General features: G+C 32.1%; 3 protein-coding genes across 7 annotated transcripts in view; all 3 read left to right on the top strand.

Moving 5' to 3' along the window:
* Positions 1 to 20820, top strand: part of LOC134281235 (cartilage matrix protein-like) — a 32988-nt gene extending 12168 nt beyond the window's left edge. For 3 of the 5 annotated variants that reach the window (XM_062763713.1, XM_062763719.1, XM_062763733.1), the window contains exons 2-15: positions 195 to 210; positions 317 to 385; positions 2069 to 2488; positions 3870 to 3998; positions 5909 to 5929; positions 11817 to 11831; positions 13242 to 13670; positions 13904 to 14038; positions 14389 to 14412; positions 15535 to 15876; positions 16515 to 16610; positions 17408 to 17425; positions 18634 to 18783; positions 20075 to 20820. In XM_062763713.1, the coding sequence (XP_062619697.1) occupies positions 195 to 210; positions 317 to 385; positions 2069 to 2488; positions 3870 to 3998; positions 5909 to 5929; positions 11817 to 11831; positions 13242 to 13670; positions 13904 to 14038; positions 14389 to 14412; positions 15535 to 15876; positions 16515 to 16610; positions 17408 to 17425; positions 18634 to 18770 (1851 nt within the window). In that variant the 3' untranslated portion in view covers positions 18771 to 18783; positions 20075 to 20820. The remainder of the gene's footprint in view (positions 1 to 194; positions 211 to 316; positions 386 to 2068; positions 2489 to 3869; positions 3999 to 5908; positions 5930 to 11816; positions 11832 to 13241; positions 13671 to 13903; positions 14039 to 14388; positions 14413 to 15534; positions 15877 to 16514; positions 16611 to 17407; positions 17426 to 18633; positions 18784 to 20074) is intronic. The other 2 variants (XM_062763727.1, XM_062763738.1) reach the window with 2 other exon arrangements.
* Positions 7014 to 7947, top strand: LOC134281267 (uncharacterized). Its single transcript, XM_062763745.1, has 2 exons — positions 7014 to 7175; positions 7419 to 7947. Exons 1-2 carry the CDS (start codon positions 7127 to 7129, stop codon positions 7787 to 7789), a joined length of 420 nt encoding a protein of 139 aa, XP_062619729.1. The 5' UTR covers positions 7014 to 7126; the 3' UTR covers positions 7790 to 7947.
* Positions 20821 to 23929: 3109 nt separating the features above from the next.
* Positions 23930 to 26292, top strand: LOC134281224 (uncharacterized). Its single transcript, XM_062763703.1, has 6 exons — positions 23930 to 24096; positions 24621 to 24729; positions 25046 to 25117; positions 25278 to 25415; positions 25669 to 25701; positions 26079 to 26292. The coding sequence occupies exons 1-6, from the start codon at positions 24055 to 24057 to the stop codon at positions 26117 to 26119; spliced, it is 435 nt and encodes a 144-aa protein (XP_062619687.1). The 5' UTR covers positions 23930 to 24054; the 3' UTR covers positions 26120 to 26292.
* The last annotated feature ends 1184 nt before the right edge of the window (positions 26293 to 27476 follow it).

Here is a 27476-nt window from a genome sequence, read left to right as displayed (position 1 = left end):
TTCCTGACTTAGAGTTCAAAATTTGAAGAACTCATTAAATAGGAATCAGCTTAGAAAAAACACTTGTGTTGCATTTCTTGCATTCTTGCACCAAATCGCATGCCATTTACAAATATACGTGCAATTTTTAAATTATGCAAATCATAAGTTTGACAATCCAAAAGTAATTTAATATGTTCTATCTTATTTTCCAGATTTCTTGGATACTTGGTAAGACTTGGCCTCTCTTTAAAGCCAATAAAAATATCATTCAAATATTTTAAATGCAAATTAGGAGAAGATGTATGTAAATTTATTATTTTCCATTATTTTGTAGTTGTGCTCCTTCTGTCCCCTGTTCTAGTTATCAGTCAAGACCAACCTTTCCTACCAAGATCAAGGGATGGTACGTATATTACCGCACATTATAGAAAAATATCTCAGCAAAAGCTATTCAAATAATTAACATACATTTAACAAAATTTATTTCAGGGTCATATTACTTTTCAATAGATAAAGAAACATGTCATTAAGTTAGCAAAAAGAGCGTTTGTGCCTTTCACTTAACCAGTTTGGTTATTTGGTGCAATTTGTACCTAATTTGTGCACGATTTGCGCTTTTATTGAAATTTTTAGTTTGATACGGATGGGTCATGCCACAAGCACTTGTTTACATATATTTTGGTGCAATTTGTACCTAATTTGTGCACCTGTTGTTACTCTTTTTTTAACACCAAAGAAATTTTTCAGGGATGCCTTGTTTCATATACAGGGCACCTTTACTCTTTTTAACACCAAAGTAGGGATGCCTTGTATACGAAACAAGTGCCTGTGAGGTTAGCCCCCAAATAACCTCCTGAAAATTTTATCAATGAAATTCTTTTACTTGATTTGTTTGGTTCAATTGTTTTGATGTTTGGAAACGGTGAAACTCTCTTCCGCAATAAACATTAGCTTTACACGTCAGAAGAAGACGTAACCAAGATAAAAAAGTATGTATTATAACGGTAAACTAGTAAAACAATACAGAGTTTACACAGGAGAAACTAGCTAACAAAAAGATCAAATAGGACTAGACATTCGTACCCGGCTACTGCAAAGAGCCAAAAAGATAACCCCAAAACAGGGAGACGGGCATCTGGGGTCACGACCAACAAAGAAATCTATACTGCAATAAATAGATAAAAAATGAAAGATTTATTTAAGTATAGGTGATGATTTAAATTAAAAGGTGAACATAATTTGGAATTTTTAATAATTTGTTTTTAAAAAAGTAAAATCAGCATATTCAATGATTTTTTTGACACCTTAATGCTTTCTTCTGCATGGAAAAAGTTTAAAGAATTGGAAAAAGTCGAATTTAATCCTATTGACAATAATGACATTTGTTGAATGTATATATAAACATAGAACAATATCGGTAGCTTATCAGTACAACTTAGATACCCACTTGACTCTAGAATTAAGGACATAAATATTGTCAAAAAGTAATGGAACTAAAGTGCACTTACGAGAAAAAAAGTTGAAGTGACTTAGCCACGTGTTCTAGACAATAAAATGAGTACCAGTAACTATTCAAACAAAGATTTAGTATGGCAAGTGAGGTAAAAGAAATGGCCTAAATATTAGTTTTGTCTGGCAACTTCACTTAGTTAGAGGGAGGTCTTATTTTCTGAGAAAATGTTTATAGTTCTAATTAGATTTATTCCATATGTAAAGGTTAAATTGTACCCGTGAGGAAAATACAATTATGATTAGGGCAAATTGAACAAACGTTTCTATCGAAGCATGCTAACATTCGCATTTTATTGTTGCAGAGTATTTTTGTCGAATTCATTTAAAAAATGCATTTTTAAACTTAATTGTTCGTTACGAAAACAACTTACTTCTTTTGAGAATTTCAATATGCTCATTTCATTGGTAAACCAGCTAAAAATATATTCATGATTTTCTATGCAAAAGACAACAAAACAGTTTTTTTTTCTTTTATTGATTCTGAAATTTTTTTTTTCAATCTGCTTAAAGATCATAAAAAAAAATATTGTTAAAAGATAGTGAGTCGTGTGAGTATCACGTGATTTGATTCCAGAGTGCGAAGTGGTGGATCTCATATTTATCCTGGACAGATCCTGGAGTCTCAGGTCCCCGGAAAACTTCCAGAAGGAGCTGAGTTTTGTAGCCGATGTCGTCTCCGTCCTCGACTTTAGCAAGTCACGTGTTTCCGTCATCACATTCAGCGACGATGCTGACCTCAACATCCAGTTTAATGAATACAGAACACTCAGCAGTTTCCAGAACGCCATCCGAACACTCCCCTGGGTTGGCGGCAATACTTATACCCATAAGGCCATAGAGATGATGTTAAGTGAATATAACAGTCATATACAGACCCGGGCCGGTATTACTACAATAGGAGTTATCATCACAGATGGCGGCTCCACGGATCCCTACAAACTGGAGGACGTGGTAAAAGTAGTCCACAACGACAGAATAGAGATGTACGCTATTGGTATGTATGGATCTGCTTTAGGCATTCGGTGCAAACGTTGATTGTTGGTTTTGTGCCTCTCCATCTTCTTTGACCAAGAAACATAAAAGAAACTTGTACAAAAATTTTATATTCCTTCCAAACAAATAATTACATTTTTCAAATATTTGAGGTAAAACAATTGACAAAATATGGCACATATGTTTATTTTAAATTTCGTATTCGAAACATATATATTTACAAAAACACATAAAGTACTTGACATATGACTATTCAGTTAATTACTACACAATAAATAAAGAAAAAAATACTTATTACATTGATTTCAACAAAAGAGTAAATTTACTTAAACCAAAAAAATTACACAGACGTCGCCAAAGTACCCTGGCTAATGAATGATTGATTGTATGCTGTTTAGCGTCGCGTCATTAGTATTTAAGCCCTATTTTGGAATTAATGAATTAGGATAGTGTTCATACTCTATTTGGTAGTTGTGTATTCTAATCTGTCTCTCGGTAATATTGATGACTCAGCAGATCCTAACGTTTATTCATCCTTCATTTTCTGATGAGAGCTGCAGGGTATCATCACCATAATTGGGTTTTAGCTAATGTTTATGTTAAACAGATAAGTACCCCACTCTTCTTGATAAGGACTCTCGTGAAATAATGTTTGATCTTGACAATTTTATCAGCATGTGGCGCTTATGGTACACCCCAGTAAGTGTGTATAATGACATGTCATTCATGTTCTCTGACTCCAGGCGATGGCCTACATACATAAATACATAACTGACCCAATAATTCTTATATACATAAATTTAAGCTAGAATTTAATAAATTCAAGAAATCTAAATGAATTGGGACCAGTAGTGACCTTTATCTTCTTGTCATATCTGTTTATACCTTGGTTTGTCGTAAACTGTTTACATAGCAATATTTATCTTAATTAGGCACCTGAAGAGAACATTAATTGTACTACCTGAATTTATCATCTTATTTAAACAAACATTTTGAATTCAAAGACTGTATTTGAAAAGTAGAAATTTGTATATTAATTGAAGCTGGCAATGTATTAATGTCATAGTATCATCCTTAATGTGTAACAAATATAAATTATTGGTATCTGAAAAAATGTGAAGTGTTAATGAACTTATTTATATTGTGAATTAGAATTCACAAAAATTATGTAACTTCAAAGGGATCTGAGACATTTACCAAGAATATTTGTTCACATCCAAGTTTCAATGTAATAAGTGTCATTAAAAGATTTAAACATAAAGCTAGTGTATAAGACGAGGGTACTTTTACCTTTGTAGAGGATGCTTCTTATTAGTGAATAAGAACACGAAGACATTCCCTTTGTATTTAAAACATTAACAAGACCTAGATTCTGACTTCAGGTGTTGGAGATGAGGTCAACCGACAGGAACTCGAGATGCTGGCTACCGGTTATGACCACGTGTTCCTCCTGAACGACCTGAATTCTCTGTCTACAATTCAGGATAAATTGGTTGGACGTTTTTGCCGAGGTAAGGCATACCTGTGGTCCCCAGGTCATAACCCAGACGCCTCTCACCTGACATGACAGTTCTTAAAAAAAGTCCCACACAGCTGAACAAACTGTGCAATCGTCTCTGTATCATGCACTACCTATGGGCTCCCATTATGAAGATAATTCATTGTCTAAAGTTTCACATCATCTTGACCTTTTTAAGTCCACGTTAGATGCCATCTTCTAGATGTAGGCAATTTGTTAGACAGATTAGACAAAGGTTCTGAATTCTAAATTGTCATATTTTTTGTATCTGCAAATGCCACATTCAGCAGGAATATGCTCTTATGCTTTGATATAAGGAATTCTTAAGCTATTTCATTTGTAGAAGATTGTTTTCTTAACCAAGGTTCTTGAAATCAACTTCCATTTTAATTATATAGGTGCATGTATAACCCTGTCCCTTTCCTTTCAATACAAATATCAATTCAAACTTAAAATAGACTAGTACTCTTTTCAAAAGTGTTTTCTCAAAAGTGTTATTTACTTGTAGTTGGGAAATTATTATTTTTTTTTATAAAATGACATACATGTAACTATTTCAGAAATGTGCTGCAAAATCATTTTCATGTCTTTCATTCACAGAAACATTACACTCTTAGGTGTGCCCTCAAGATTTTTAGACATACAAATGCAAATTATACCATTTATGAAAATATTTTCTTATGGAAATTTAAAAAAAAGATATGTCTAATATAAAGTTTCTGCATAAGTGTCAAATTAAGAGTAAAAAAGAATGCCAAAGAACGTTTATTGGACCTATCTATATATATCAAAAATTTTGTTATCCCAATGTTCCTATTGTCCCCACTTTTGCGAATGCACAGGGACTATAAATCCCATTCATCGTTCCGTTTGTCTGTCTGTGAAAATAAACCAACCTTTAAACCTTGTTGAAAACTTCTGAATGAAAAATGACAGGACTTTCATACCAGTATGTTCATTATGTTCATATTCTAAAATTGCATTACCTGTTCAAAGACATTTCCAAAGTGTACTATGTTCTTTTAGTTCATTACTTTGAAGTTTAATCTACTCTTCAGTTATCGTAATTATGTTATGAACCAAATAGACAAAGATTCCATATCCTATGAAAAGACCCCTCAAATATACTGTTTTTGACCTCATAACTTAAATCTCAACATTTTAAAAAAGTTTAAGAATGAAATATGTAGATATCGAACAGTAACCAATCGCAAAACTCTATTAAAACAATAAATTTTGGAAGCAATACAAACACGGACCTCCAAACATTAAAAGTGGAATCAGGCTTCATGCAGGAGCAATCATCCCGCTGTCGACTGTTCTCACCTGGTGTTTGCTCCTCTGCACGATCTGACAAAAGAAAACATCAGAGACCATTCAGTGTGTAAATAATGGCTTAACAAATTGCATAAATACATTAATCAGCAGTCAACTTCTTGATAGATGGTATTTGATGACAAGGCCGTTTTATGGTTTATAGAATCTGAGAATTGTTGATTTTAAACTGTAGATATGCTTGTTTATCAACTTGTTTGTAATTAGCATGCCTCGTTAGTTAAAACAATTTTAGGTCGTTGGTCTGACAAAAACAGGACACACAAGATACCTCAATATGCCAAAGATAATTACACCTAAAGCAATAAGCTCCGAAAAGCGGGGACTACAATCATCCGATTTTACTCGGTTTTTAGTTAATAGTTAAATGTTAATATTAATGAACATTTTCAAATACAGATTAGACCATATAAAGAAAACTGTCGGGAAAAATGCAAAAATAAAATTTATGATTAGTACGAAAACCTCTCGTTTGTGTTTATTGTCGCTTCTGTTTCCATTTTTTTAAAGATTGAAGCAAATTAAATTTATATAAAGATCATATGACTTATATTTTTAATTTTTTAGGAACTCCAGCCCCTACTCAAGGTAAGTAATTTAATAGAATTTGATAAATATTTATATAAAGTATGAAGAAAGGCAAATGTCTCGTGAAATTTCGTTACAAGATTTTGGTACTGAAGGCACGGTGACACAGATACCTATAGGCAATGTGAGATACCCGTGTCTGGTAACAGACCAGTAACACGACCCTCCTCTGTATTGACATCTCCTACTATCAGATTTGGCGCGTTTCCCCTGGTTCAGTGTTCTCTTTATTTACTTAGATTAGTCCAAGAATGCCTCTGCTGGGGCGTAAGAGCGAATCCTTTTTTTCTCTTTCATTCGAATATGTATTTAATTAAAGACATATTAAATGGATGTCAGAAATCATTTGTCGAGAAATTATTATTTAAAAGATGCTTTATAGAAACCTGTCGTGTAATCTTTTTATATGAAACAGGATTGAAAATGATATTTGTAAAGTTTTGAAGCTAATTAAAATGAACTGGTAGCATATTTTGTGTTATTCTTGTGTATGTGAAAGGCTGAAAGCCTATTTACCAAAACCTAGTTTTATACTGCATTTAGTTTGCCAAAATGTAAACTCTCTGCCATTTTTAACCTTTGCAAGGAAACAAATTCAGGTATTTTCTCCATTCCCCTTAAGTATCACAAATAAGTTAACAAGATGGTCTATATATTTGAAAAGAATAAACACTGTCTTAGTCAAGTTACTTCTAACATGGTAAACTGCATGATATTACCAATACATGTATTTATATTTATTGTATATAAATTTAATGCAATATTAGTATCTGTAAAAAAAAAACCCAAAGTTTGTTGTATATGTACATAGTGACAATAATAAAAGTGATAACTTACCAATTTGTAATGGTATTTTTGTGTTACAGATCAATACATCGCTTGTAAGTTACAATGACGTAAAGCAAATCAAATTTCTTTGCATCTTCAACTTCTGAGTTATTTTTCAGACTTGTAAATTTCATATTCTGTTAACCAACCACACATTCTATTATTAATGACTTTGAAAAATTGTCTGTATGGGTATGCTAGTGGGGTATTTGGTTGCTGTTGATGTAGTAAAGCCAGTCGAGGTTTGTACGGCTACGCCAACATTTAATTAGTTGCTACAATAAATTTTGAGTTAACCTAGTTTTAGGACGTAGTTGTTTTCTCCTGTGACGTTTTCAGAGTTGTTACTCAGAAGGATGCTAACACAAGATGACTTTGGTTTTAACCCTTCCTTGCTGTCATTTAGAATGTAAACAAAGTAAGAACTATATAACGCTATTGCTAGCTATCGTGCACTGTATAGCTAATATACTGATACACTTGAAATATTTCTTCAATTCACTATGTTGTCAGAAACTTTTATTTCGAATTTTGAACACATCTTGAATAAATTAAAAATAATAAAAAAGAAGCAATGTAAACACATCAGTTATGAGTAAATATTGATAAAACCTCTTAGAAACGAATTGAAAAGATTCATGCTTTCATAATTACATTAAAGCCTGTGTCAGCAAGTCTGCCAATGTGCTTGTCTTCGTCGATGACTATTTACCTCAACAACAGCAATACCAACAGAATCTGGACATTGCTACTGATTTTATTAATCGTCTTACTAGAAGCATAGGACGTAAGCACAAATTTAAATTGGTGCGAAATAATAGTGTTCTTACCTTTCCGAATATTCAAAACTTTATGGGAGCTCTTCGTAGTACTTCTTCAAGTTCTGGATTATCAAATGACAGAAATGTTTTTGATATTGACTTGAAATCGGGCTCTGTGAATATTGCTATGATTATTGGATTGCCTTCCAAGGAGCTTTTTCAGCAACGGTCGGATAGACTTGCAACTCCAACTTATATTATAGGTAAGTGAACATTATTTTCGTTTGGTCTCTGAGCACTGGAAAAACATGATTATTCAAAGCAACAGATCTGTCCCCTTTTTTCTCTAGGAATAAAAGAACTGAGAAAAGATGTGTTGGAGCAAATAGTCCCGTCAACCAAGAGTTTTCTTGTTCAAAACATAAATATGTCAACACAGATTGTCAAAGCATTGGCCTTAGAGATGTGTTCAGGTATAGAGTACATTAAATGCTCAAAATTGTGATTTAATTGTTAAACTCTACACTATTCAATCAATGCTCGGTTGGAAGTAATGATCATTACGTGAATTTCTTTGTTAGGTTGTGAAGATGTTGATTTATATTTTCTATTGGACACGTCTAATAGCATAGGACCAGAAAAGTTTCAGAGAGAATGCAAGCTGGCGTCAGATTTGATCAAATCAATGGGTATGAAGAATGGTCACTCCTCCATTACTACGGTTGATTATAGTGATACACCGGAATTACACGCCTATACAGATATAACACAGTTTCCATACTTAGTTTTGTCCAAAACTTGGAGGGGAGGAAACACTATGACCCATCATGCATTGGAAATGGTACTTAAAGCTTCGGCGGGAAAAACCAAGAACAGACGACAAGTGGGAATCCTTATGTCAGATGGCGCTTCAACTTCTCCAGATCGAACAGAAAGAAGCGCACTCAAGGTTCACAAAACTCAACTCGAAATGTTCACTATTGGTATGTTAAGCACTTCGTCAAAGACATGCTGAAAAACATTTTTTTTTTACTTTCATGACTTTTTTTATTACTTGATATATTTCTAACTATACAATTTTGCCATAAGAATTTGCTAAATACAATGAAATCAAAAAATTGGTTATTTTTTGAAAGGTTTACTTAGATCAACTCTCGCTTTTTAAACACTTCTCCTGGAATTGTTTCGATGGATCTTATAATACAAGAAATCTGTACGTAACAAGATTTCTATACCTAGCGATTATTGAATGGATATATATCATATATAATTCAGAAAATTCATTACTTCTATTCTTAAAGGGATGGGAGAAGATGTCAATGTTGACGAGTTGAAGATGATAGCATCTAAACCTTCCAACATGTTCATGGAAAAATCGGTCACTGTTGACAATATTGCACAAGCAGTATGTAATGGTAAGCGTATGTAGTTTTGATTTTTATTTAGAACATTCGATTTATAATTTGCCTGAGGTTTTAAATGATTTTCACTTCTGGTTTATATGGCTAATATATGATCCTTGTTGTTGCCTTTGTTTTTCAGGCGCGATTATTGATAAGGATAACGAAGTACCCTCTAACAATCAGGGTAAGTCGAGTGATTGCTTTTGACTTGGAATTTCTTTTACGGTTCTATGATATATGATATGATATGAATATATGATGTGAAAATTAAATTCAACAGCGAAATCTTGCATTACTTTTAACATATACCCCATAAGCCTTTTTTAAGATTTTATGCAGCATTATAGTTTTCCTATAGAAAGTTTGTCTGAAGAACATAACAAAGAATAGTACTACTGCCACTTATTACTGAATATTTGATATTTCAGATTGCAGAGGGGCGTTCGATATTGTTTTTGTTCTGGACAGTTCCTGGAGTCTTAACAGCGAGAAAAATTTCCAAAAAGAACTTCGCTTTGTGACAGAATTTGCAAGTGACCTTCGCTTCGATTTTAATCAAGCGTCTGCGTCAGTGATAACATATGCTGACGAGGCCGAGGAATACACTTTTCACAATGGAAAAGATTTCGAGCAAACAGTTCTAAACTTGCCGTGGATTGGAGGAAATACGCATACGGAAAAAGCTATTAATATACTTTTGCAACGTGTTGAGCGGAAGGCAAATTCTGTCCAGCAAGATTTCGAAAGACCACTTGTTGTTATACTTATCAGTGATGGCGGATCGACCAATCCTTTTAGGTTAGAAGAGGTTGTCTCCAGACTTAAGAAATATAAATTTGTCAAACTGTTTGCAATAGGTAGGTTTTTCTCCCTTGTGACCTTAGTTCAGAGTATCCCTCAATGGAAATTTAATACTAAATCTCATTTTTGACACTAGTGAAAATAGACATGATAAATCCTTGTATTTCATTATAAAAGTTCTGAACTATTGAAAATCAAAATTTTTATTCAAAAATTAAAATCGATAGAATTAAAAAAAATGAATTCATGAAAAGCACTGCCCACGAACAACTTAATAATGATTTGAAAAGTGAATATGGTTTTTAAAGCAAAGTTTTCTTTAAAGGCGTGGGAGTAAGCATCAATACAAAGGAATTGTTAATGATAGCATCAGATCCATCAGACAATTATATGTTTATGGTAGACGATTTAGGAGTCAACAATAAGATTCTCAAATCACTGCTGACATCACAGATATGTCGAGGTATATGCTTCTGAAATCAATTATGATGCTTTAGGAAAAAAGCATATCAAGAAAACAGTTAATGTTCAATAAATTTTACTTTATATTTAGATGCAAAGTACTTGTCTTTGGTGTCTCCGACTGCCGCCTTTAGTGAGTAATCAGAAAGTAAATTAATTTTCATCGTTAACACACAGTATTATCGATTCATCTCACACGCTTTCTATTTAATATACTGATTGACTTTAAGCTCCGCTTAATTTAGTTCATTTGGTTCTAATAACTCAATTTCATCCTACTCGTCTTTCCTCCCTAACTTTGGATCTTATAGGTTGCCCTTCCCATGCCGATGTTGTTTTTGTGTTGGATAGCTCCTCCAGTTTAGGAATTGTTGGTAATCCCGATGTAAACTTTCGGAAGGAGGTTACATTTGTTATTGACGTCATCAAACAAGGCAGGACGGACTTCAGAAAATCACGTGTGTCTGTTATTACGTTCAGTGACGTCATGACATTAAATCAGTATTTCAATGAGGATGATTTGATAAATAATATCACTCGCCTTCCTTTCCTTGGAGGAAATACATATACTGATATCGCTTTGGAACTTATGCTAGACGAATTGAAATACCTCAGTACTATATCCCAGGCCAGAAAGCCAGCGATTGGAATAGTTCTTACAGATGGACATTCCACAAGACCAGAGCTTACTTCACGCATGACGAGAAGAATTCAAGAGAGCGGTTTTAGAATATTGGCAATTGGTACTCTTTTATGTGTCTTTCAAAGTATAACATATGAATTCGTGATTTTCTCTGAATTAAGTCTCTTCTTTAATGGATCAAAACATATATGAAAAGCCATAATAATAATAATATTTATTTTTTTATTATCTTTTCCAGGTGTTAGTTCACACGTTGACATGCGTGAACTGACAGATATTGCCTCCTCGCCAAAGAGCAACAATGTGTACCTATTGGATTCTATAGACTTGCAGAATTCGTTTCTGCCGAGTCTTTACAACAACTGTTAAAACAGACCCATGTTATTCATCAAACCTAGTCACATATTAATTCGTGTATCTAATTGTCTTTATCACTTCTGGGTTGTGGTTTATGATAGTACTTTAAAGGCCAAGTTATCCGTAGTGCTTTCAAAACATCGTTGTTAATTTGTTTCCCACCAATTCTCAGGGTACTTTTGATGTGATATTTATTTGTTCATTAATGACATTATAAATTTGATTGCTATTTGTTGCACCCGATTGTTTATTTTTGTAATAGCTCAAGAATCATGTATGATGAATATATGCTAAGTAAATACCACTGATTTATTTTGTCTTCACCTTTATTGGATATTTTTTTAAATACCAAGTAACTTTTTCAAATTCAATTTGAAAATAAAAATTGTCGTTTTTTAAATGATTATTTCTTTGAGAAACACTTTTGATTTTGAAGAGACAATCGTGATAACTATTAAAAAGAATATGAGTACCTCTTGAATATAATGCTGAATAAATATATACCTTGTATGAGAAACGTTTTCAGCAATGTTATCTAGTTGTATCTGTGTCACTGCCTTCAGTTCAGATTTTAACATGTTTAAAAAGTGTTATTTGATTTATGCTAATATTTTCTGTTCACAACATTTTAGCCCCACCGTCAGACTGTAAGTTGGAAATCGTATCGTCTTTTGCATGTCGTAGAATATAATAACTAACATTTTATTGCACCGTATGTACTGGTCCCAACCCTGTATTTACGTCCCATCCCTGACACCACACATTTACTTACAATTCATTTAATAATCCGTGTGTTTATACGTTAAGTATGAATTTTTTTTTAAAACAATATTTCATATTTATGTATAGGCATGTTAGTACAACATTTTTTACGCTGCATGTGAAATTGGACTCCATTAGTTTTGCATTGAAATAAAATCATATAGTAATAAATCCTCCCGAATCTCGGATGACCATTTTATATTTATATATTTATATACGTATATTATTAATATGTAAATTTTAATGTAATTATAATTAGTGCGAGGGAATATTTCGTTAAAATTCAAGAAGGAAATCTTAAAATTCATTCAAACATAAACTTAATCAACCATTTTTTTTCAAGAAGGATATGGAGATTAACGAACAGTATTCAGTCTCAAAGTCCATAAAACAATGCAAAATAAGAGCAGAGCAAACAAGCTGCAAGTGAAATAGGATAATTTTAGCTTTGAAATAAAGTTACATAATACCAAATCCTTCTGAGTCTTAGATGACCAATAAGTATATATTTTAAATATTATTAATATGTTAATTTTAATTGTAATTAGCAGGAAGGGATCGTATTTAGCTAAACTTTAGGAAAGAAACCCCAAAATTAATTTATACATAACTTTTAACCACCCATGATTTTTCTCTAAAAATCCATGCGAATATTATAGTACTGCAGTCTTTCTTAGAAGAATGATATGATCCCAGTATTTAGCATGGTATCCCAATCACATAGAAATCTGATTGTTAGTCTACTTTCAGTCCAATCTTAACTTTAGATGTGTTTTAACTTTTTTTCAATCTTCTTTTAGTTTCAGGGATTAAAATTTTGACATCTCTTAGCATCTGATACGTTGACATCTTCTAAGATGCTTGAGTACCGAATTTTTTTTAAAGAAAAAAAATTCTATTAAGATATATAAAAGGGAAAGTGTTTGTATATATGTAAAGTATTGAAGATTTGTATAGGCTGAAATTAATGTTACATATAGCAGAAATTAATTTACATATACCAGAAATGGCCTCAAAGTACAATTTTAATTCTTCACATCTCTTTAGATGATGCATTCAACTTGATCATATCTCGATTGTGAAAACAAAATTATTATTTCAGCAATATAAATTTCTCCTCATGCTCTCAAAATTCATAATAAAACACAAACCAATATGTAAATTCAATAAAATATCTTTTTTCAAACTCGAATAAAGAAATTATAGTTTTGGTGTAGATGAATGCAATTATACTTCTCTTCAATATGAATATCATGTATTTGAAACACACAGCTAGCAGGTATCTTGGCATACAGTTACAGATTGTTCGAAGCCAGTAGATCTTGTTTTTGTTCTGGACAGCTCTTGGAGTTTAATGGCCGCCACGAACTTTCTGAAGGAGCTGAAGTTCGTCACGGAAGTAGTGAACGCTCTCTCGGACAATATGGGTCAATCCAGAATTTCTGTGATAACTTTCAGTGACGATGCCGAAATGTCGATACCTTTGACAATGTTTACATCAAAGAGGGATTTTGTGAATAAAGTACTGAATCTGCCGTGGGTGGGTGGGAATACTTACACTGATAAAGCATTAGAAATGATGTATAAACAGTTTGACAGTATCCGTGTCCCGGGGAGGCGGAGCGTGGGGGTGGTCATCACAGACGGAGGGTCCACCAACCCCTTCAGGACGCAGTCAGTCATCAAAAAGGTCAAGCAGAGAGGAATCACAATGTTTGCAATCGGTAGGATATGTATTAGCTAAAAATGATGTCATGGATGACATTATACTCCTTGATTATTGAAATATTGAGATATTAATTAACACTGATGCAAAAACTTTTACAGATGTATTTTAAGAAACACTGACCCTGTGTTTGTGTAAAGGGTAAATTTACTATGGATTTTTATCATTACCAATTAAATACATAAGTAGCTTATTCAATTAAAATATAAATAAGTTTCAACATTATTATAGGTGTTGGAATGAGTATAAATCAAGAAGAGTTAGAGATGATGGCCTCCGCGCCAATGAGTCAACACAAGTTTTTGGTGGATGACCTTGACGCCTTACAGATGTTAAGAAGTACCATTGTGTCCAGGCTCTGTCCAGGTGGTCTTTCTCGCTGCCCAGTCTTTATTTCGTTTCTAATTGTCAAAACAGGGTTTTCTTTTAAGATCAACTTCAGTGTTGTAGTGCTTATTTTATGTTACTTGAAGGAATCCAAAAAGGGGTTTGGAGTCTTTTTTTTATATGAAAAAATGAAACCAAAAAAGGGTAGACTTTATTTTTTTGTAGTCATGCACTTGAAATGATTATACCTACCTGACTGTCTGTTTTAATGTGTTTCCTCTATATAAGGGGTTTGATTCTATAGACGCACAACCGTGTATATTTTTGTACCTAACACATATCTATGTATTGCATGTTAGGAATATATACTCATTATATAAACTTTTCAGGTCGGCCCACTCGACCATCAGCTAGTAAGTATAGTACTTTCTAATGATGCATGAAGGTATAATTATTGTACGGATTCTTATAGCTCAGTGTGGCATGATAGATGTTTACTAATGATTTAACATTTTCAGTCCGCCCATATGACCGCTCTGATTTACAGAAAACCGTCATCATCTGTTATTAGCTGAACAATTTACTCTGCATTGAATAGATTTTATTTCCTTATATTGAGTTTACATTTTGTCTTTGAAAACCTTAACAATATCTTTATGTATATTACTTGAAGTAATAATTGCTTAAATTTGATATTGAAAATTCAATATTTTTATGAAGTTTTGAGCACTTTTATGATCAGAAAATGTCTATTTTGCTTCTCTATATCACTCACTAAACAAAATTGGTAATCTTCCAATAATTTCATGATACATTGTAACTATATATAACATTTCAGAGTTGCAGCTTCTTGCTTACAAACATACATTTTTTAAAAGTTACTTTGCTTCAAAATATTCGTTTCTTAAAGAAAAAGAGATTCTGAAAATAAATCATTTTTACTTTTTTTCATACTTGTCATATATGGCTAAAACGCTTGTATCATGCCTTTTTAATTCATACAAGCACGCAGATATTACAGCATTCACGACAAAATATCCAAATCATCTCAATATCTCTAGATCTTGTGTGATATTGACAAATCATATAAAAAAAGACTGGCACCATGCGTTTAAGAGCTTCAAATGCCATCATGCTTTTGTCTTTTAGTTACTTAAAAGTTAAAACAGTAGCTACTAAAAGCTTTTAAAATATAGAGCATCTTTTGATTCAAAGCTTAAATCATATGACTATTTGAAGGAGTAGTTTTCTCTTTGTGGTAGCCTCAATAAAAAAGACAAAGATAATCATAATACCTTTGTTAACATATTTATATAACAATGTTTCGAATCTTAAAACTTAAAATTATTCATTCCTGTAATCTATGTAATATCATAAACTGGGAAAAGTTTATCTTTAATAACAGAAAATTTATCTGCATACATTCTATAATGCTGAAAAAGAAAATTATACACCTGTACCAAATTTGAAAAAAATGTCAGATTCCCTTGTCAAAATTTTATTTAAAAATAATTATTTGCATTTCTAATGAACAGTATGCGAGAGTGATCCTGCCGATATCTTCTTCATTGTCGACAAGTCCTCCAGTCTCCAAAGCCAAGAGAACTTCAACAAGGAACTTACTTTCATCGCTCGTATCATCGACAGCATCATCGTAGGGACAGGACGCGATGACTCTCGAGTAGGACTTATCTCTTTCAGCACTAATGCTTCCTTGTCATTCGGTCTGTCGGCCTACACAACCAATGATGCCGTTAAGAGTGCTGTTCTGAGAGAGAAATTCACCACTGGAGACACTTACACACACAAAGCTTTCAACATCATGCTTGAACAATTTAGAAACACTGCAAGACGTGACCCCCGTGTCAAAAAAATCGGTAATTGTGAAAATCAATATTTTTTTTTATTACAAAAAAGTTCTAATTGTTAATCAAAGTTTTGCAATTGTGCATTTTTTATTGTTAATAGCTTATAAAAGAAATGTTGCTACTGCAGTTTTTACATTTTATTTATCATAATTTCCTTAAATATTCTAAACTCGTTCCAACTTCTATTGAAATCAAACTAAGTTAAAAGAAAAAGTCGCAGTTTGTAAAAATTTCACAATGTTAAATCTTGGACAGGTGTAATTTATCTTATGTTATGCTTTATCAGACTAAAACTATAAAAAAGAGTTGTGGTGACAAATTTTCAAAATAAAATTTATGTTTATTATCTTTGACAAAACAGTACGTGGACATAAAAAAGGAAAATTATGTAGCAATAATTGTTATTCCATGATAAATAATTATCATAGCATCTACATGTATATATAGTAGACAAATTTTTGCAATCTGAGCTAGGTTGGTGTTACATAAGGTCACAATAGAGATTATCTAGGTCATTGAAAATCTTTTCAAGCCTTTTGATATGACTTTTAATATGACTTTTGAGAAGAAAAAAACACAAGAAAGACAAAAAAATATCCGACTATTTCTCCTAACCCTTTTCCTGTATATGCTGATTCTTTTTTCAGGTTTCATTGTGACAGATGGACAGTCTACAGATCCTAATACATTAAAGCAATATATTGAACAGGTCAAGTCCACAGATATCGAAATGTATGCTGTTGGTAAGTACCTATATTTTCATTCATTGTTTGATTGATTTAATGTATGGAGTTCTTTCTTTTTGCCAGTGTTTTACTCCTGTGGATACACCATAAATTTGATTAATTTCTTCAGTTATAACTTGTATCAAAACAGGAAATTTCTTCCTTTTTAAATACACACAGTATATAGGACTTATGTCCCTCAGTTTATTTGATAGGCAGAACATGCTCTACATACGAACATTTTCGGAAAACGATGCACATTATTGCTGAAACAATAACATCAGCAATCTCGTTTAAAGTCTTCATTTGGCAAGTTCTATGGTCAGTACATTGACCCTGTCGGCAGATATAATCTGCTATTAGGTGCTTTTACTTCTGCAATCGATTTTTGTTTTTGGTAAAGATACATACATTAGCCAAGAACAGTAGTGTTACAAATAAATTTGAGATATCTGGTATTCTCTAGCATTTGCGCGAAAAGTACATGAATAAATCTACAGCTCTCCATGTGTAGATTGCAGCAAATAGTGGCGCGTCAGTGGATCTAACGAGTGAAAAATACTCGAAGGAATGTTAAAGAAACAAACCCAACGTCAATAATGCATAATATTTTTATGATTTACCCACTGGATTATAGGGGGTAAAAAATAATGTATTTCTTCTGTTGTAATCCGTACAGATGTTACAATAATATTTTTTTCTCTGAAGTACATAAGTATAGATTACAGATTCATAAAAATGTGTTGTCATTCCTACTTCTATGTATTATTAGTACATAAATAGTAAATTGAAGATATTATTTTACTATGATATAGGATGCTGCGAAAAATCAGGTATTCATGAAATGAAAGTAATGACTGTATAAGTGAGTTGATCAGTGAGTTAACCATCAGTGCTTGTCTTATTGTAACAGTTGACACTGTTGTTGCAACACAGCTTTAGCATCTTCTTTCAAAAGAGATCGATTGCTTTACGAAATCATTAATTGTCGTGCTTTTAAATGACATGGTGATGCAAGTTATAAACTGCATTAAATTTGCTTTTCGGGTATGTTATCAAGACGACTTGCAGATGAGTCATTCTTAAATATGTAAGCTTGATATTAAGGGCCTATGGTATGGCTATTATAAGTGTTGCTTCTGCTTCAATTGAGTTAATTTGCGCTGCTTGTATAGAATACATTTTTCACAATCTTAAATTGAATTTTCTTAAATTGAATTTTTTCCGTTTGGATGGTTTTGAGCTACCTTTAATTTCTTTAGTTCGGTCAAATGATTCTAACATTTTTATAATATAATAGCCAAGTTTTTGTTAGATACATGTGTTATAGTAACTCCAATCAACGTGATAAAATCATAAAATGAACAAAACCGTTGCACAATTATTTATTTAAAAATCTTCATTTCAGTGTAACTCGTGTTGCTTGTCGCGGAAAGTGTAGGTCCTAAAACATTATGACGAATATTGTTTGAAATGGGCGTGTCGTTAATAATTGGAAAAAAGAACGTTTCTACAAAAATTGTAAGAAGTTTTTGTTAGCTTATTGCTTACAATTTTCACTCACAATTATTTATTTCGGAAGTGGTCACTTATATGTTTGATAAAGGAAAAAAAGGAATTCATATTACATATATTGCTTTTAATTTTGCCCAGATTTTAACAGATGTTCTTGAAAATGAATGTTTTCACCCAGAATGCATTTTCAAACTGATATATTAGCTGAAAAGAGCAGACTTGGCAATTTGCTACTTTAGGCTAAAAAAACATTGATTTTTTTTCTGAAAGATACCAATGTTCGCAAATTAACAACAAAGAGACTATAAACCATACATGATAAGTCAATCTGCTACTGACTAATTCTACATTTTTCTTTTTAAAGTCTTTTAAAGATCCAATCTATTTCTAAAAATTTTAATAATTTATTTATAGTTCTAGTCATATAAAAATCTGTGTCATAATAAGTATGAACAGTTCTATTCCTATTTTTGCTGTGACGCTTATTGAATATTCCGTTGGTAAATACTATTACTTTCGCATGTAGGTGCCGGAGATTTTGATTCGGAGGAGTTGAATATGATGGCATCTAAACCCTCAAATGTGTTCCATGTTGATGATCTGGATGACCTGCGTACAATCAGCGTAGAACTGAATCTGAAGAGATGTAGAGACCAAAAATAGGAACAATCTACAGGTAACAATCAGTGTAGAACTAAAATGAAGAGATGTAGAAACCAAAAATAGAAACAATCTAAAGGTAACAATGTGTGTAGAACTGTAGAAACCAAAAATAGGAACAATCTAAAGGTAATGATGAGTGTAGAACTGTAGAAACCAAAAATAGAAACAGTCTACAGGTAACAGTTAGTGTAGAACTGAATCTGAAGAGATATAGAAACCAAAAATAGGAACAATCTACAGGTAACAATGAGTGTAGAACTGAATCTGAAGAGATGTAGAAACCAAAAATAGGAACAGTCTACAGGTAACAATGAGTGTAGAACTGTAGAAACCTGAAATAGGAAAAAATGAGTGTAGAACTGTATAAATCAGAAATAGGAAAAATCGTAAGGTAACAATGAGTGTAGAACTGTAGAAACCAAAAATAGGAACAATCTAAAGGTAACGATGAGTGTAGAACTGTAGAAACCAAAAATAAGAACAATCTACTGGTAACAATGATTGTAGAACTCAATCTGAAGAGATGTAGAAACCAAAAATAGAAACAATCTACTAGTAACAATGAGTGAAGAACAGTAGAAACCAAAAATAGATATACAGGTAATAATAAGAGTAGAACTGAATCTGAATAGATGTCGATACCAAAGATAGGAGCAATGAACATGTGATAATGAACGCGGAACTGAACCTGAGGGGTATCTGGAAACCAAAAATAGAAGAATCAATAGGGAACAATGAGTGTAGAGCGAAATATGAGGGTAGTATGTGGAAACCAGAGAAGGGAACAATCTATAGGAAACAATGAGGGATGAACTGTAGAGGCCAGAAACATATTGAATCTACTTGTAACAATAAGCGTAGGGCAGAGGTAGATTTAATCCTGTGGTATTGTTCAGTGTATAACTGATTTTGAGAAAAGGTAACCAGAAAAAGAAACAATATATGGGTAACAATCAACATAAAATTGACCTTGAATTGAAACCAGAAATAGCAATAATCTACAGGTGTGGAACTGAATCTATAGATATGTAGAAAAAAAAACTATATCGTGTCATCATCATTGTTGGTGGATCACTCTTCCCTACGAAGTAACGTCCAAATGAACAATGCTATCAACCTAAGGTTAAATAAGAATTTATCTTAAAGGCGAAATAATCTGAAAGTACATATTGTTTTGGGCAAATGATGAAAATATAGCCCCCAAAAAGATGAGAACATGCTTTTCGTCCTTTTTTTTATATAAAACACAGTTGTTTTAGGGAAAAAAAACTAATTTAAAAGATAAAATCTTCTTTCTGTTTCAGATTATAGATGAGTGTTGTACAGCTCTATCAAATCAAGTTACAAGTATTACTGATATACCAACAACGCGACTGGTGGAGAAAGTCACGTGATATATATGCATACTCCGATTAGTCAAATGCTCCTTCATATGTAGTTTGAATAGAATTGGAAACAGTGACACGATATCGAGTAAAGATATTTTATCTTTAAGTGTGCTTCAAGAATGTTATACTCATTGATAATAAATTTGTTATATTTTCATCCGTATATAACACCGAAAGAATTAATGCATTTAAAGTGTGTCACATATAGTTTGTTTAATTGATTCTAAGAAAGAACGGCTTTTCAATCTATCGAAATACTATATCGGATTCTTTTCAATAAATACATATTTATATATTTGTTGTTGATAGTATTATAACAGTTTTGACAGATGTAGCCGACATTATTCTAATAATATTCACATCTTATAACCAGTTTTACAACAAAACTGCTTTTTTGTACACGAGACGACTTAAAACTAATTTTAGTTCAAGATTTTAGTAAATTTGATAGTATTCCAAAGTTACATGTTGCTTACTGAACATTCCATTGATATTTTGTTTTATATGTTGACGAGAATTCAAATGAGATTTTAAAAAAATATTTTGTGTGCATAATTTTATATTGTGGTTGAATGCGCAAGTTGTATGTAACCCAAGCAGTGTTGTAATTTACGTGTATGTTTGTAAGATATTTACCAATAAATGATTATTTACAAAAAAAAGTTTTATTTGTTTTACATTTGCGTCCCGTTATTAGCAGACCAATTTTTGAATTCATATGAAGCAGAATTTTTCCAAAATCTTATACGTGAAAAGAAGAAAACACTTGCTGTGGCCCTCAACTAGACATTAAGATATATCAACGACATATTTTAAATTAACAATGGTTATTTCCAGTTTAAAGTCAATACGATATATTCCGGTGATCTTGAATTAAAAGATACCATAGAGCCTGACACATCTGTTTCATATTTGGGTAATTTACCTGAAAAAGAAGACGTAAATGTTAATCTAACAACCAAGCTTTATGATTTTCAATCGTCAACTTCCATTATTTGTGCAGCAATTAATATACCTTCATCAACTGCATACGGGGTTTATATCTCTCAGTTGATTCGATACGCAAAAGCATGCTATACATGTATACAATTTCTTTAACAGGGTAAATTATTGACAAACAATTTGAAAAAATAAAAATATCAGTCTCGTTTAAAGTCATCATTTTGTAAATTCTATGGTCGATACCTTGTCAGCGAATTCAATTTATCACTGAGTCAAATGCTGACTGACGTTTTTTCATACCGAGTGTTATTCCATTATTTACACAATGAATTGTCCAGGGACATTTTTCCAATCATGACAATAAGCACACTGCGGGTGTGACCTGTCAGCAGAGGATGCACACCCCTGATTCTGATCCCACCTCTTATGTTTTGGAGGTCCGTGTTTGCTCTGTTCCAATTTTGTATACTGTAAACCAACTTTTATTCTGCGATTTACCAATAAACTAGTTTGCGACGATTAATTTTAGCGATCAAGCCTTTTTGCATCTGTTTTTAATAGACAAATTTACTATAAGAACCGTTTCGCGGCGAGAAATATTCGCGACGACGAGGCTCTCGTGAAATTCGCGAAAATTTCTCGCACGCGAATAAAAGTTGGTTTACAGTAATTTCATGGGCTCTTGAACTTAAATACTGTTTTTATCTCCATATATTTCATCAGAAACATTGATTGCACTAGAAGTACCTCGAGTTGATAGTTAATGTTTCTGATGAAATATATGGAAATATTGAAGAAAAATATTATAGCAAACACAGTCAGCTATTACATAAATCACTTTTAAGTTTTTTAATTTTAAGCTCTCCTGGTCAGAGACTAGAAGAGCTTATTCGATAGTAACGTGTCCGTCTGTCTGTACACAATTTTTCAAAATGCTACTCCTCTTACAGTTTTGGTCTGATTTCAATATAACTTGGCACACAAGTAGACTACACTAAGATACATAATTTAGAGCATCGGCTTTTGATTTCAATGAAGGGTATTGCCATGGTTACTATAAATAGAAATTTCTGTGAAATCCCTTTTAAACGCTACTCTTCCTACAGTTTTTATCTGATTTCAATATAATTTTGCAAATAAGTAGACTACATAAAGATACATAATATCGATGAAGGGTGTTGCCATGGTTACTAAAAGTAGAAATTTCTTTGAAATTTCTTTAAAAAGCTACTCCTTTTCACTTTTGATTTAATTTCAATACAACTTTGCACACAAGTAGACTACACTAAGATACATAATTTTTTATATCGATGAAGGGTGTTGCCATGGTTACTAAAAATGAAAATTTCTGTGAAATTCCTTTAAAAAGCTACTCCTTTACAGTTTTGATTTAATTTCAATATAACTTGGCACACAAGTAGACTACACTAAGATACATAATTTAGTGCATCCATTTTGATTTCGATGAAGGGTGTTGCCATGGTTACTAAAAATGAAAATTTCTTTGAAATTCCTTTAAAACACTACTCCTCCTACAGTTTTGGTCTGATTTCATAATAATTTGGCACACAAGTAGACTGCACTAAGATACATAATTTAGTGCATTCATTTTTGATTTCGATGAACGAAATTACCATGGTAACTAAAAATAGAAATTTCTGTGAAAAATCCTTCAAAAAGCTACTCCCCCTACAGTTTTTATCTGATTTCAATACAATTTTGCACACAAGTAGACTAAATAAAGATACATAATATAGTGCATCGGTTTTCGATGAAGGGTGTTGCCATGGTTACTAAAAGTAGAAGTTTCTGTGAAATTCTTTAAAAAAGCTGCTCCTCCTACAATTTTGGTATGATGGCACAGAAGAAGACTCCACGTAGATGCATAATTTTTGCTGCCTGTTGCAAAGTTTCAAATCCAAGTGCTACTTTTCCTTTGTTATAGACCGGTAGAGCTACAATCTCGTCAGAGACTTCTGTTTAGTTTATTCACGATGACATGAACTATGATGCTACACACAAGTGTCATGTAGTAAACCCCTCATAGTAAAGTTTCCCAGCCTGTTAAACTTTTCACTATTTATGTATTTTGAAATGGTTTTATTGTACAATTTAGAACCTGCTTCAAATTCTTATTTTATTTTTAAGAAAATGAAAATATTGGTGACCATTATTTTTTTCTGCTTCATTTTAAGAAAATTTTATTTTATTATAAGCTAATTAAGCTAATCATTTTAACTACATCTCATTAACGATGAACATAAAATGATGTGGATTTATCCGTGTAAATAATGAACACAATTTGTTCAAGCACTGATAGCAATTAATTAATGGAGATATAACTGTACTACTTACAGGTTTATAGCGAAATACAACAAAATGTCCCATTATGTCTGTAGTGACGCAAAGATGGTTACACGTTTTGATTATAAATTTTTGGTATGTTTATGAATTACTATTAAATCAGGGATGAGTTCGATCAATTCCCAGCTGTGGTTACACGTTTTGACAAAGATCCTCTTGTTTTGTCAAACACATATATTAAGTTTTTCTATAGAATTTAGTTTGAACATGATTTTTGGGCAATCGAAAGGTCCATAAATCTCTTTTTCTACGTCAAACATGAAGTATTTAAAAAGAAGCACCAAAAATTTCTCAATTATGCATATGCGTAACAAATTCATGCTAGATATTTAGGATTTTTTAACAGGGCATTTACAAAATACATGTGGTTGACATGACTCAGAAAATGTTGTTTTTGAATTCCTGTTGGACATATACAGCTCCGTATTTAATGAGTTTAAATACGTTGTCTCCTGATAATGATCATGCTGTTCCGACATAACAACATAATTCTCACGACCTTTCAAAAACTATCAAAACTATTAAATTGATATAAAACAGGATTCCAGTATATATAAATAATAACCAGGACTTACTCCTGGTTTACAAGAATGAATCAATTCAAGGCTTTTTGTGTGTTTATCCTGGTGTTTGTAAGTATTCATCTATCGAATTTTAACTTGAATCTTTTAAAGGGGCTTGGGGTTGTGGCCATTTTCAGACTATTATAACCTCCTTTAGAAGAAGAGCTCCATATAAAAATATACAAAGATGATCAAATTTTAAAATCAAATTGTATGAAATTTCTTTTTGCGAATTGAAAGTTGACAGCTTAAGATATCAAATCTAAAAAAAAATCAGTTAAATCCGGTGGTTAATTGTTGACCCCCAGACTCCTTGAAGCCTTTATTATTTCAAGATTTTCTGTTTTGGTATACATGTATTATACCTTTTCTAGATGATTATGGCTTTTTGATTGTTAATTGAAATCATAAATAGAAACATTACATAAAAATTTTATTTGGAGGGGGATATGAGGGTGTATAATTTTGAATTTATTTATTTATGTTATCTTTCTCTTTTCGTTTCATTTCGTTTGTTTGAAGTTTGTTAATGGTTGACTTACGAATAACGGCTTACTCTACATAACTGAAATATAGCAATTTGTCATCTCCAGTCAGTACTTGTGCTTGCTAAAAGGAGAGGATCTCATATTAGAAGGAGAGATGTTAGTCCCCCAGGCCCTGTAGAAATTCCAATAATGCCCGGGCCCCCTTGTCCCCCAGGTAAGTACAATCCGTGTTGATCCACACAAATATTTGTAAAAGAAATAAGCGGCCAAGTCGACATATTTCAAATAGAATCATGTTTTAAACAAAAATTTCGCCCAAAAATGTGTCGACTTTAATTTTACCGCTTTAGGTAATTCATGTTTTTGTAAATTTTAAAGTAAAAGGAAAACTTATCTAAACCTGTTGATACATATATTTAAATCAATACAGATTCTACTTCTTTAGGTTCTTCTAAACTCATCAGAAATTCATTTTATTCGCAATAACTTATTGTAAAAAGAAAAAAAAACGTATGGCATTTAATTAACAGGGCATGTAGAAACCCCAGGGTTTGGTCACACAAACAGAATCTGTTTCAGTCCAGCGCAACCAAGTGGTAGAGGTACGTAAATTTAGAATTGGCTTCATAAAATTGATTTGATTTTTTCTCAATAAAAATAACACGCATAAAAGAGGTGAAGACAGCGAGCAATAATAAATCTAATAAATCTGGTTAAATTTTGTTAATTCCGAATGGTGAACAAATTTTCACGTATGTTTAGATGATGTACCACAACCACCCTCCTTTCTGCCAGAAAATTTTTACGTCCCACAACCTCCAGGTGACAGAGGATTTCCTCCAGGGGAATTTGAACCACCACACGCCCCCGGAGAAAAACCCTATCCGCACATTCACAATCGTAAGTAAATGAATTTTTTTGCTTTATTTCGTTTTCTATGATTATGTTAAAGCATTTATAAAGAATTTTTATATCTTCATGCCTCTTGTAATTTTACTCTTGGGATGAATTGTATTTTGTTGAAAATTATGTTTCGGAGTTATAATTCATATTCAGGTAAATAGTTATGAACTTAGAATTGTTTCTAACCTATCTTTGACTATGATAAAATCATTATAAATGATATATAAAAATAAATAATTTATTATTCTAGCTCCTACAGAACCACGAGATAAATACCATCCTCGTAAGTCTCTCTCTCTCTCTTTTAAAAATACCTGATATGTTGCTGCGCACTCACCTTTTTTATCGACAATGTTTATTTAATTTGAAACATTTATTTTTATTTTTTTTCAATTAATGATCGAAGCCTTAAAACACAATTTGATCTGTAACATAATTGGCTAAATTTTGCTATATGAAATTTATCTTATTCGATTCAAATTTTGCTGAATAAGCAACTTCCATGTAAATTTCATAATGCAAATGGATGTTACATAGGAGTGTGGTTGCCAACAAATATTTTTGTAATTTTGCTTTGAAATATTAGATAATTGTATGTAATGCAATACATAATAAATGATTCTAAGGTATATGTAATTGTAATTTTTTTTTATTTTACAGCTTTTGATCCTACGGGACCTCCGATTATTTGGAGATATTGAAATTTAAGGCGTGTTCCTAGTATTGGAAAGAAAATTAAGAAACTTTTTATCTAATGACTTTGATATTGAATAAAGTCCAGTTGGTGAGTGACAAATAGGAAGAGGACAGAAGAAGTAGCTGTAATTTGTAAAAAGTTAACCATGCTGAATTAATAAAAAATAAAACATTTCAATATGTGTAGGAAGGTTGCCTGTTTATCCTGAACAATAATATTTCCTGAGGAATTTACAAATTCTGATTGTGATATTTTGTATTATTGGATTTGTTACCAAGGTATCTTAAGCTGAATGATAAATCTTTTCATAAATTTTTACTTTTTTACAAAATACCACAGAGTCTGACACATCTGTTTCATATTTAGATATAGAACAAGAAAATGGTAATCTAACAACAAAACTTGACGATTTACGTGATAACTTTAAACTTTCTGTTGTCAACTTTCCTCATTTATGCAGCAACACATACTAATAATATAACTTGCATGAAATTTATGTCTCCCAGTTGATACGATACGCCGGAGTATACTCTACATACAAACAATTTTTTTTAAAACAAGGCACACTATTGGGACATTTTAATAGTAAAAGACGCCATTGGTAAACTAATGTTCAGCAAAACTGTTTAATAAACTGGTTTACTTCAACTTTTCTATTGTGACAGTCAGCTTTCCTTATTTATTTAAGAAATGAATTTAATTTTTGAAGATTCATGAGGTTATGAACAACGACGCTTCACGCCGGCATATTTCATGAAGCGTGTTAGCGCTTCATGATAAATATGCCGGCGTGAAGCGTTGTAGTTTATATACCTCATGAATCTTCAAAATTGAATTCATTTCTTATATTTAAATTATTTTTCTAATGACTTACTATAAATTTACGCCATTCAACTGTCATTTTTAAAGCAAAACCGTGTGCATTATATTTATTGACGTCAAGTGACGTAACAATGGAGATATTCATGCTTATTCGTGGTACATATGTAATGTAGTTCATGAGAAATTGAACTGCATTTTATTTTGTAAAAGAATCATATGGAAATTTATTGGAAATGTAAATATATAACAATATACACCTATTACCTGCATTGTAGTTTACATGACAGGCGTTTGACAATCAAGTTGATGTAACGAGAATATCAACTATTATATTTGCAGTCAACATTAATATTTTGCAAATTCTTTTTCGATACGATGTCAGGAAATACAATCTCTCTAAATTGAATGCTTACTGACTTTTTCATATAATTTGTTAGGCCATTATTCAAACACTGATCTGTCTCTAGATCTCCTATATTCCTGATGCCGTTTGTGACAAGTAAACATGGGATCCTCAAAGGCTTCTGGTGACTTTAGTG

The sequence above is a fragment of the Saccostrea cucullata genome, unplaced genomic scaffold (assembly GCF_032062105.1).
Source record: "Saccostrea cucullata isolate Sc308-1 unplaced genomic scaffold, CSIRO_AGI_Scuc_v1 ctg105, whole genome shotgun sequence".
Taxonomy (NCBI): Eukaryota; Metazoa; Mollusca; class Bivalvia; order Ostreida; family Ostreidae; genus Saccostrea; species Saccostrea cuccullata.
This window is presented reverse-complemented; position numbering and strand designations above follow the sequence as displayed.

Excerpts from the sequence above, each read along its gene's own strand:
- LOC134281224 (XM_062763703.1), top strand. The coding sequence starts at position 24,055 with ATGAATCAATTCAAGGCTTTTTGTGTGTTTATCCTGGTGTTT. Across the intron at positions 24,730-25,045 it reads CGGGCCCCCTTGTCCCCCAG|GGCATGTAGAAACCCCAGGG; the intron begins GTAAGTACAATC and ends TTTAATTAACAG. Across the intron at positions 25,118-25,277 it reads AGCGCAACCAAGTGGTAGAG|ATGATGTACCACAACCACCC; the intron begins GTACGTAAATTT and ends ACGTATGTTTAG.
- LOC134281267 (XM_062763745.1), top strand. The coding sequence starts at position 7,127 with ATGACTTTGGTTTTAACCCTTCCTTGCTGTCATTTAGAATGTAAACAA. Across the intron at positions 7,176-7,418 it reads TCATTTAGAATGTAAACAAA|CCTGTGTCAGCAAGTCTGCC; the intron begins GTAAGAACTATA and ends ATTACATTAAAG.